Genomic DNA, 11,659 nt, shown 5'->3' with positions numbered 1-11,659 from the left:
ACCTCCTGCTTAAAAAGCTCCCAAGCAGCGAATACATGTAATCCTTTAGAAAAAGAATTTCTCACTGCCTCTTTAACTCTATTAACGAATTCCTGATCGTTTAGGAGGTCCGAGTTCATCTTCCAAAGTGCCCACTGTGGTCGGAAGTGATTTCGGCGGCTTGCACCAATTTTTGCGATAACAATACAGTGATCCGAAAATGAAACTGGCTCAGTGCTGCACGAAAGTTCCCGGGGTAGGAGTGATGAAGATACGTAAATTCGATCAAGGCGAGCAGAAGAGCTTCCCTGAAGTCGAGTATACGCAGTTATTTGACCGAAAGTACCGATGTCAATGAGCCCTGCATTATCTATAATACCACTTAAAACTTCACCACTCCTGTCTCGGTGACTATTAGGATTGTTGCGATCACTAGGATTGCATACACAGTTAAAGTCGCCCACTAGTACAGTGAAATAATCACAGTTAATTAGTTTGGACATATCTTCAAATAACTGAACCCGTTTTGAAATCTCATTGAATGCATACAAGTTGATAATACGCGACGGCACTCCATGCAACACAAAATCGCAGCATATGTACCTGCCTTCACTGTCAACGTGAGTAGTAACTGCTGTACAGGGTAGACTCTTTCTCAGAAACAACCAGCAGCCCGCAGACAGACCCTTTGCGTGTGAAACGCAAACGTTATAGTCGGACAGGAAGGGCCGTAGGGCCTTCTCAGTGTCTTCGTCACTCTCGATCTTTGTCTCCTGGATGGCGACAAAATCGAGTCGTTTCCTTGTAAAAAGCCTGCGGAGCTGAGCCTGTTTCTGGAAAGACCTAAGGCCACGAACATTCAATGTTGCAAAAGTGAGTCGCTCGGACTGCGCCATGATGTCTACCAACAGTATGCTTACTGTCCCTTGGGATCACTTCTATAGGTCACCGCCGACGGTGAGGCTTCTCTTGAACCCCCACCAGGCCTCCTCGATCGCGACCGCCGACAATTTCCGTTGTGTTTCGATGTTCGGCGACGGCGCACCTTCCGATTCACACTCGTTGTGTCGCTCTCCTTGCTTGAATCGGAGCTGTACGTCGCGCGGCGCTTGGGGATTGCCGCATCCACAGAAACATGCATGTCGTCTTCCGAGACCGAGGCAGGATGAAACGGCTGCTGCGGAACTGAGGCGCTCTTATCTGGTGCCTCTTCACTGGAAGTCTCCGAAGGTACGGCCTGTTCCTTAACAGGCTGGTCAGGACAAATTTGGTCCAACTGCTTGCATGGTCCACTCGGTTCTTCGTTTACCACAGCTTCCTCGGACGCATCGACTGTTGTTTTCTTTGCGTCTTCAGTAGGCGTTCTGCTTAATCCTGTAGCATCTGTGCTTGACGAAGTGTCTCCCGTCGCGTCGAGAACTTCTGTGGCATCCATGATATGCTCTTGCAAGTTCTCATCTGGTTGCTGCGTACGTTGTCGTAGTTTGTTGGCGTAAGTCATGACACATTCCTCAGCTGAATGACCAAAGCGTCGACAGTCGTCGCAGCGAGGAGTCCTGCAGTTACGACGAATGTGCCCTACCTTATTACAGCGAAGACAAAGTGGTGGCCGCCCAGGAATGAGGACAAGACTTTGAACTCCGCAGACTGTCAGGAGATGTGGAATGTCACCCACTCGGATTCCATCGGCAAGGGACAATACAACATCACGATTTAGAGTCCGCATTTGCTCCATGTCCGCTACTTTCCAGCTTTCTATTGATATTGACTTGATCTTCCCGAAAACATGCAGGGCATCTCGAATGTAGGTGTCTTCTAAGTGCTCAGGAAGCCACAGGAGCTTCATCTTTACTTCTGTGGGTTCCGGGTCAACCACAAGGCATCGACGGCTCTTGACAAGAAATTCACCACGTGTGACTAACTTTGTTTTCGAAATTGTTGACTTGCACGTCACCATCCATACGTGCGACATTTGGAACTGACCTATGGAGCTGATTTCCTTTAGGTCGATAATGTTCCGAAGAGCATCTCTGAAGTCTTGAGCACGGTAAGGGCGACCAGCCAAGTCCGCGTGCAGAAAAACGGAGTCCACAACCAGCTTACCGGTAGGAAGGCGGGGCAGCACAACACGGTAGTCATTACTGCTGGCTGAAGCCTGAGCAGCACCTCGGCTCAAGGCCGATAGATCCTTTGAGGCGGAGAACATGAAAAACGCGACCGTTCGGTCCGTCGTCGGTAAAATTACAATGCCTCAGTAAAATTACAATGCTTTATAGCGTAGTGGGTCCGTCGTTCGGTCCGACGACGGACTGAGCCATGCCGGTGCTTGAAACTGCTTTGCAAAAAGGTCCTATACAGGCTTCGTGTCGGGAACGAACCACATTAGCATATGCAATATAGCGTGGTAGAAGAGTAAAATAAGCACCAAGCGTCACACAACACGAATTCTGTAACGAGGCGTCACACAATGCGAATTGCGCAACGAGTAGGTTGTGAAATGCTTCCAACCCATTACAAAGATCTCTGCCATAACTCTTCGTCGTTATCAAGCACAGCATCAACAAAGTGCGCACAATGCCTTACATGCGTTTAGCAGGTACCACGGATCTCCGTAAAATGAAAAAAAAATGGCACAGTGCCTGCTGCCCTACTTCTCAAAAATTAGAATGATTTAGAGCATAGTGGGTTCCTCGCAAGTGCACTTGTATCGGTTGCCAAGGAAGCCTATAAGCGCAGATCCATTTCCTCGGGGTCTCAGTAAAATTACAATGCTTTATAGCGTAGTGGGTTCCTCGCAAGTGCACTGGATTGGTTGCCAAGGAAGCCTATGAGCGCATGATCCATTTCCTCGGGGTCTCAGTAAGTTCTCCCCCCCCCCGTCTCTCTCCCACGTCAACGTATGTTATACAGCATGACGGGAGAGCGAAATAGCGAGCGGGCGTCACCCAATGCAAATTACATAACTGGTGGGCCGTTTAAAGCTCCCAACCCATTACAAAGGGCTGAGCCATAATTCTTCATCGTCATCAGTCGTCGCGTCAACAAAGTGCACATAATGCCCTACAGACGTGTAGCTGGTGCCTCGCTTCTCCGCAGAATGACGAATAATGGCTTAGTAGGTGCTTCCCAACTTCACAAAAATTGTGATTTATGGCGTAGTGGGTACCTTTCTAGTCTACTTGTATTGTAGCCCCAAGATAGCTTACAACGGGATCTAGAAATGCCGCTCTTCCAGCTTTCGCTGTGACTGTGCTGCGGTTTCATCGCAGGCCTGGCGTTTTTTTCTTATTTCGTTTTTTTTCTTATTTCGATCGATACTTGTTACGGACACCGGCGGCGGCGGCGGCGGCGGCGGCGGCGGCGGACAACTACGGCGCCAAAAACGGCCAGTGAAATGATCTCATAACAGCTTTCGCTGTAAAAGATAGCGCGACAATCACGCTGACGTCGCTGCACTGTCAAACTGTTGACTGAGTGGCGGCGCTGACGCGATTCGCACGCGGTATTCCTTTGAAAACCGCCGCAAATGCCGCGCATGCGTTTGTGACGCCATTCTCGTTCTTGTAGCCGTTTTTATCAACGCTTATATCGTGCGCTCCGCACTGTCTTCCTGTCGTGACCGTCGTAAGGCGGGCTCGGAGCAAACTCGTGTGCCCGAGAAGCTCGGGCCATCTTGCATAGCACCCCAGTGCACAGTCTTAGCGAGAAGGAACCGTGCAATTACACGGCTCATTACCGAGGCCCACAATATCGCAAATATTAATAAACGGTGTGTTAGCTCAGCTTGCATCACTTGATCTCAGAAGGAATTAACATATATCAGTGACACGCCACGTGTACGCTGATGTTTTCTTGTTATGAATCAGCACTGGTGTTACCGTGTGTACGGCCATCTTTTATTGTTACGAATTGGCACCGCTGTCATGCGCAATATTCTGTTAAATTGCAGTGCTGCCTTGCGGAATTTTGATATAAAAATGTATAAAAGAGTCGCCTTACTCACGTCAGTAAACTATTGATGATTTGCGCTCTGTGTGTGTCATCATGACCTTCCTTTGTCCCATCTTATGCGCGACACTTCTCGCCTTAATGCCAAATGTTTCTCACACGGAGGCGGTAGCGTTCATGCTCCATTATCCATGTTTGTCGTAGAATTCTTCAGTCCGGACTTCAGGTGTGCATTTGCAAAGATGCAATCACCATTTTGCGAGGCACCTCAATATAAACATGTCGCACAACATGCACGAAGTAAGGCATGCGTTGAAGTAATACTTTGATCACAGGGCCATGCTACTATCGATCAACTAAGACCCGCAGACGCCGTCGCCGGCACCCACGAATGATGATAACGAATAAGATGCAAGGCGATTCACGTAGCCTTCCTGCCGCGACAACTTGGACATCCGCAAAGATTGGGAGGTGGAGTTTGTCTACAAATACGATGAATAAATGCATTTTAATCATCACAATGTTGCTCGTAAAAGCGGTGCCATCGTGCAGGCTACTTCATAAGCGGCCACATTACACTGGGAAACAACGCAGCAGAACTGAACGCAGTGACACTACTGAGCAACGCTCTAAGCCAAAAGAAAAGGCCTCGTATTTACGCATTATAAGGTGGGCTTAGTTGTCGCCATAGTGTTTATTTATCAGATTGAAGTTTTGAGTGTTACATTCTTTCTCTATGAGAAGGAAATGTTTTAAAATTGATTTGCCCTCGTGTTTCGCGACATTGAAACACGGTTGAGCTTCGCCTACTCAATCGCTAGCATCGCTTCGCTTCCTGGTGTACGCCTCAACCGCGGCGCAAGGAAAGGAACGTCTGTGCACTTACGTATGGCTGTTTCAAACTCTCTTAGAATGCCTACTGCAAGTACAGTAGCCAAGTGCCCACTGCGTCATGGTTCTTCCTCTTGCGAATTGGCGAAGTACCTACTACGCGTTCGTAAGGGAACATGCGCACCTGTGCAGATGCATACACTGTTGATGCTCTTACTCCTAATGATGACTAGTTATGTCTGTGCGCTTTGTAATTAGTGGGCGTTTAATCCAACCACTCGTTGCGCAATACACTTGTTTTGACGCCTGGTGCAATTCTGCGCTTCTATATTACATGCGTTAAGGACACATCCTTGCACTACATGTCATTCATATAGGTTTCTTTTGTCTCGATCTACCTTCAAGCGCAGTCTAGGCATTGTGGTAGATCATCGGCTTGCCACCAAGTAGTCTTGGGCTCGATTCCCACATGAACCGATGATTTTACTATTTATTTTTTTACATCTGTCTCGAATTTTCGCTCCCGGACAACACTGATTTTTGCTCACAAACAACGACGCCGACATTTCTGCAAAACGAGCTCTTTAAAGCTATGGGTAAATAACTAATGTAATTAAATATTGGTGCGTCACGTATTACGCTGCATCCCCCCACGTTTCCCCGCTGCTGCCTGATGTGTTTGGGGGGTGAGAACCTAGTTCAGCGGACAGACCTTCGTGGTCTCACCACCACTATCAATGTTTTAATAATGGGAAAAAAATGAATAATAATAATACCCATAATGCACTCCCAAATAATGTCAGCAAACTTGTCACTGCCATTAAAGCGAAAAGTATACAACCAGTGCATACTGCCAGTTGTATCATATGGGGCATAAACATGGAAGATAACAGACAAAGTAGAGAAAAAGTCTAGTACCACGCATCGTGCAATGCAACGTAAAATGATAGTAATAACGTTAAGAGACCGGAGAACGGAAGAATGGGTCGGGGAACTAACAGGGGTTGCCGATATACTAGTTGATATCAAGCGAAGGAAATAGATCTGGGATGGCCACGTGATGCGTCGAGCAGAAAACCGGCGGAAAGTGAAAGCAACGTAATGGTTGCCATATGACGGGGTACGCAGTCGAGGAAGGCAGAGAGTTAGACGGAGTTACGAAATTAAGAAGTTCGCAGGAATATAATGGAATCAGCCCGCAGAGGATAGGCTAAACTGGTGACCATTAGGAGAGGCCTTCGTCCTGCAATGGACTAAAACAGGCTGCGAACGGTGATGATAACAATTGTGTTATAATTACTCCTACTACCACTACTACTGCTGCTGCTGCTAAATAGCTGTTCAATAGATCACACTTTCCACCTTAGCAGCAGCTAATGAACCCGCAAGACAACAAATTGTAATAAAAAATGTGCGTGAACAAGAACACTTCAAAGAGCTTATTGGCTTGCCCAAATTTTTAAAAGCTTTTCTCGAACGAAAGCTGCTGACTGTAACAAAACTTTGTCTTTAATGCCTTGTCGAAACATTCACCCTACACAATCTTTACTCCCGCACAGATACATCCTGAATGTGCTCGACTCACACTATTGACTAATGCCTATAAGGGACTATGACCTATGAGCACCCGGCGGCAATGTCAGCGAGAAATGTGAAGCTTGATTTAGTTATCGCGAAGCACACTTTTAGGGGCGAAGCTCCTTAAAGCGGCACCCGTTCGTCCCCGTCGTAGTGCGTAACCAGTCTTAACGCTAGTACCAGATCTTGACCTCGAAGGTGGTGCCGGTGGGCGATTTCTCCTGTGCGTTGTTGAACAATAAAAAATTTGCAGCGTGCGCGTTAACTTAAAGCCGAATTCTTCTGTCTCTCATTCTCCATTAGCAGCCATTGGCATGTTCCAGTAGGAAACGTTAGTAGAAGTAGAAGTGTAAGTGTTAGCTAAAAGCCGACTTCTTCTGTCTCTCATTCCCATTAGCAGCCATTGTTTACCTCCAAGGTGGTGCCTGTTGAGATTTCTCCTGTGCGTTATTAAACAATAAAAATTTTATTCAAAAGGCCCTTGATTGATGAAATAAACCAACGAAAGACGCCAGATGTTTTCTCAAAGCAAAACGAAAAGACGCCAGATGTTTCTAAAGCAAAACGAAAAGACGCCAGCTGCATAACGAAAGACGCCAGATGTTTTCTAAAGCAATGGTTTGCTAAACAATGAAAATTCACAGAGTACATGTAAAATTAAAGTGAGCTGCAAGTCGTCATAACTCTCATCGAACCATTAGTATAAACGCGCCCGATCTCACGTCGGTGATGATGTACTGGGCAGAATTCACGGAAGATTCACGGTTTACCGTGAACCTCCACAGCTTCGCCCACTCATCATCATTCACTCCGTGGATATGCTGTGATTTTTTAAATTAAGGCGTAGTACTGGAGATACATCGCCACATAGCATGAGTCTGAAAATGACGCTTGAGACAGGTTGGTCTGATTCAGAGAGACTGCGATAGATAAGTAACGTAAGACTTATACTGCAATAGGTAGATAGGTAAGGTAAGGTTAGGTTAGGTAGGACATATTATCTTCAAAGTGTTTTGGAAGTGGTCTTAACTGGGTGTGCGTATTTCACGCACATCCAGTATAGGCTGTGTCTGCTCCTGCGCTCCAGTTTCGTCGCTCCTCAGGTCCCATTCAACGTAAGTGATTGCAGACTTAACTAATGGAACTTGGAAACTCTTAGCCAGCCGTAAGCGAATCTCGTCTTTTTCGACAATCGATCGCGCGAAGCTGCCATCGCACAGCTGGCCATCGCTTTGTGATAAGAAGACACAAGACGGAAGCTTTCCATTTACACTTCAATGAAGTTCCGTGAGATAACTTAAAGTGCACAAATCTGCATGGCGCGAGTGGGATTCCCGTGCACATATTTAAATGAAGTGTTTTCGAACGTTTCCTGACGAAGTATGTCTCCAGCTTGCTGAATTGCACTTATTCCAGTACCACTCAAATCTCTAGGGACTCGTATCTTAAGCTCACGCACTCGTAGCTTAAGGTAACTAGATCGGAGAATCGGCTTAACTATATAACTTAGAGCTCCACATTAGAGTTGGGGGTCGTCTACGATATTGCTGTTCGATGCTCTGCGGATGCACAAATGCGAGGCTATTGAAATGCACAAGCACGACACAGCAGCGAATATAATCAAGCAAGCGAACGTACAAAGTAATGATGGCCTACCCGTGCACGATTAGGAGCTGTGATAGCGCAGGTTTTCAATAAGGACGTCCGTCCTCTCTCAGCACATATATGCAGGCTCTGCATGCCACACATCGCTTCTTTATTGTTTTTTTTTGCCCCTGGCCAACTAGAACATTGCCATGTGATTGCTACTGTGACGAAGGTGGCAACAAGAGTGGTAAATAGGGCACACGTTATTGGGCGGACTTGTGCCTAGACAAAAGTAGTATGAACATAAAAGCAATACTCGGTGTGCACTGATAGCGGCGAGCACAGTCGTTGGTCGTCGATATTCTGAGCGCCTGTGAAACACGTCCGCTTTTTCACATGCCTTATCCAAAATCCCTTCGTTATTACTGGTGCTGGCATTGCTTCCATATGTATGCATGATGCGCGCAACGTGTTCAGAACTCTTGAAAACAACCGCAAAGGTTACCATGCATTCTGGCGTGGCCCTGGAGGAGTGATAACACGGTTTGTATAAATGAATCCTGCTTCCATAGAAATAATGAGCCCCGCGCGCATGGTAATATTTACGAAGAATATTCCCTAGAAGGACTGACACCAATTTTTCTGGACCCAATTTTTTACGGCGGAGTGGAAAGATCCCCCCCCCCTCGGTAGTGGTTATACTTTCTGTGGTTGATTACAAATCGCCTAGATGGTAAGCATAATTTTTCTTTTTGAAAGACCTCTAAAAATGTTCCCTTATACCGCCTCAGCGTCTGGAGGAGGAACTGCAAGAGTTCCTCTCCAGCAACGCTGAGAAGTTATAGCACTGCCGATAATCTTCCTCGCAAAATGTTCATTACGCTCAGCGTTCTGCTTTCACAGGAGTGAGTGCAACTGCATTTGGCTACCTATATTTTGACATATTCGACCATTTTTGCATATAAAAAGCAGATATAGTAATGAAGTTGTCCGAACGCTCGCCGTCACGTGGTGTCCATTTACGGCCTCGCGAGCCAGGCTCTCCTGGTACTTTCCTACTCGTCGGCAGGTGCCACTGGCCCCTCGGCTAGCATATTTCATGCTGCGGTTCATGAGCATCGGATCAAGCGACACCGAAGGCGGCACCACTGTTCTCTGAGTACGCTATGTACTAGTGGCTGTGCTTCTTCGACGAAGCTACTCTATTTAAAACGCACGTGTCTCAACGGTCAGTAGAATGCTGCCATCGCTGCTCATGAAAATGCCACGAGGGAGAGCTTCAGCACAAAATTTTGCTGCGCCATGTTTTCCAAGTATTTTGGTGATAGTACTGCTATATCAGATCTGAAATGAGATGAAAACAATTTAGATCAATTGATAGGGCGCAGTTCGAGACAGCCATCGTGAGAATTATGAGAAGAAAGAATATCGACGGTAGCACGAGGACAAAGAAGTAAAAAACACCTCAACTTATGTGCACCATTCGATCATTCACTTTCATTACATGATCATGTGTGTGCTAGCACAGCCATATTTAGCATTGAACACAATGGTGAAGGTCGCAAATCCGACCGCGCCTCCTCTTTACAGGCAGGGCGGGCCTTTACAGATTATACACGGTGATACATTTAGAATTGACGTGTTTCATTGGGCTGCACTTTTGTTACAAAGTATCCAATTTTAATGCGATTTGCGGCAAAAGATTCTGGAAGGACAAAAGTTTTATGGCCCGCCCTATTTTTTGATATGCAAAGCCGAAAAAGAAGAATAAATATGAAATAACGAAAACCGCGACATTGCGCGGAATTCCGAACAATGAGGGACTGAATATTGTTGAACTCAAAACACTTCGACGTTGCGGGTGGTCATTTCATCATCTGCTATACGGTAAGTGATTATAAGCCTTTATAACCTTTACTAATTTTTACTATATTCACGTTGGGCATGCCACACGATAATCAGTCTTTTTAATGTTTTATAGGCGCAATCCGTCTCTCCTTCTATAGCTTTTCGCGGTTTTCACCATTTCTTATTTATACTTGTTTCTTTAAGTTGAACATCAAGAAATCGAACAGGCCATTAAATTTTCATGTTTCCTGAATGTTTTGCCGCAAACCGCAATAAAATCGGATACATTGTAACAAAACTTCATCCCAATGAATTTGGTCAGTTCTAAAAGAATTACCCTTATTTACGAAGTGTACAGGGCACGTCTGCGCCTTCACAGTTTGGGAGAAATCATCCTGTTGACTTCCGTAATCATAGTTCATGAAGTCAACAACTATATTTTGTCTAAAGACACGTGTGTAATCACCGAAGTTGCTCTAAGTTTATTACATTACACCGAACGGCATGTATTATCTTCGCACGGAGTGCTAATTTTACATTTCCAACTAGAGTAACGACTACTTCCCTTTATAGCAGCCAAAACGCAAAGTTTGAGCGTCTAGCGTTGTCAGCGAAAATGATGCCGTAGAGGGGTTATACGCGTACGAGAAAGTAAATGTCATTTACTGCGACTCGCCTCCTTTGTAAGAAAAAAAGGTGCAACGCGAATGTTTTTGACGAGCCTTTGCGACTTTTTCAAGCAGGCTAAACTTTCGGGCCGCATTACTGGTAAGCAAGAGCTCAACGAATTAGCAGGCGAGGCACGCGAGTGAGCGCTTATCACATTCTGAAACAAATGACGAGGCAGCTTCCGCTAGCGCCGGAAGCTTCCAACGGCTTGGTAAACACAGACTCTGTCGACGCCTGTTTAGAACAGCTAAAATATTTCAGTGTACTGTACGAAGCTTGGAAATAAGAAATAAGCTATTCACCGTCGCGCTTAGTTAAACACTATCATAGTGTCACAAAATTAACGTGTTATGTATCCAAGCCTGATTTACACGCGACACATCATAGCCACAGTGTTCGGCCGACAAGAATTTCGCTTAAAATTACAAGCATCTATTCTAGAAAATGGCAGCGAGACTACTCCATGCTTAATAGAATCTGTTAGCAGGGCAAACTATAGTAGAAAAATATATGCGACAATCGGTATCACAACACAGTTTCATTTTGCATAATTCGTTTACAATATTCGTTCTCATGAAAGTTTGAGTATTCCTTCCCGTGAAAGCTTCACTGCTAGTTGTGCGCAGGGCACTCACCAGAACGTGACTGCAAATCCGCTCCTCTTTGCTTCTTCACAGATTCTGATGAACATTTGATTCTGATGAATACAACTAGCAGGACTATTACAAGCCTAATGCGTTACTTTGAGCCTACGTCATCGACATCTTATAATGTGACTATGTAGCCCAATTAAATAGTGAGACACACGCCCATAAATCATACGTAACGAACACCTTGAATCCTCGGAGACTCACTTGCTGGCACGGCGCACACCACAATATGGCCTAGACTGCGCCGGTCTTCGCATGTTTACAGGTGAGAGGGAGCTTTTCATACTTTCGAAAAGCTGCCCTATTTCTTACCGTCGTGCCATGCCCAGGCACACTGTTGTCGTATTTTATGACTGGGGTTCTGTGATGGTGAAACTGAGTAGGTGTGGTGAGACTGAGAGAAACCCCGGTACGGCTCCACCTGAAGAAAAAATTCAACAATTTCGTAATCCTTAAAAAAACAAACGAAGGCGCGTGACATCAAGCGCAACTACGTGCACAGCAGTTGGAAGTAAGAGGTAACGCAGCGTCATAATTCAGGACATTTTATCTCCCATGGCGTCCATTCC

At 45.8% G+C, this 11,659-nt stretch overlaps 1 protein-coding gene across 1 annotated transcript; it reads right to left on the bottom strand.

The window, feature by feature from the left end:
- Positions 1-895: 895 nt before the first annotated feature.
- Positions 896-2,185, bottom strand: LOC119382016 (uncharacterized). The gene has a single exon (XM_037649757.2). The coding sequence runs from the start codon at positions 2,183-2,185 to the stop codon at positions 896-898; it is 1,290 nt and encodes a 429-aa protein (XP_037505685.2).
- Between the last annotated feature and the right edge of the window lie 9,474 nt (positions 2,186-11,659).

Source organism: Rhipicephalus sanguineus, chromosome 2, assembly GCF_013339695.2.
Source record: "Rhipicephalus sanguineus isolate Rsan-2018 chromosome 2, BIME_Rsan_1.4, whole genome shotgun sequence".
Taxonomy (NCBI): domain Eukaryota; kingdom Metazoa; phylum Arthropoda; class Arachnida; order Ixodida; family Ixodidae; genus Rhipicephalus; species Rhipicephalus sanguineus.
Note: the sequence above shows the minus strand (reverse complement) of the source record. Positions and strands in the feature narration are given on the sequence as shown.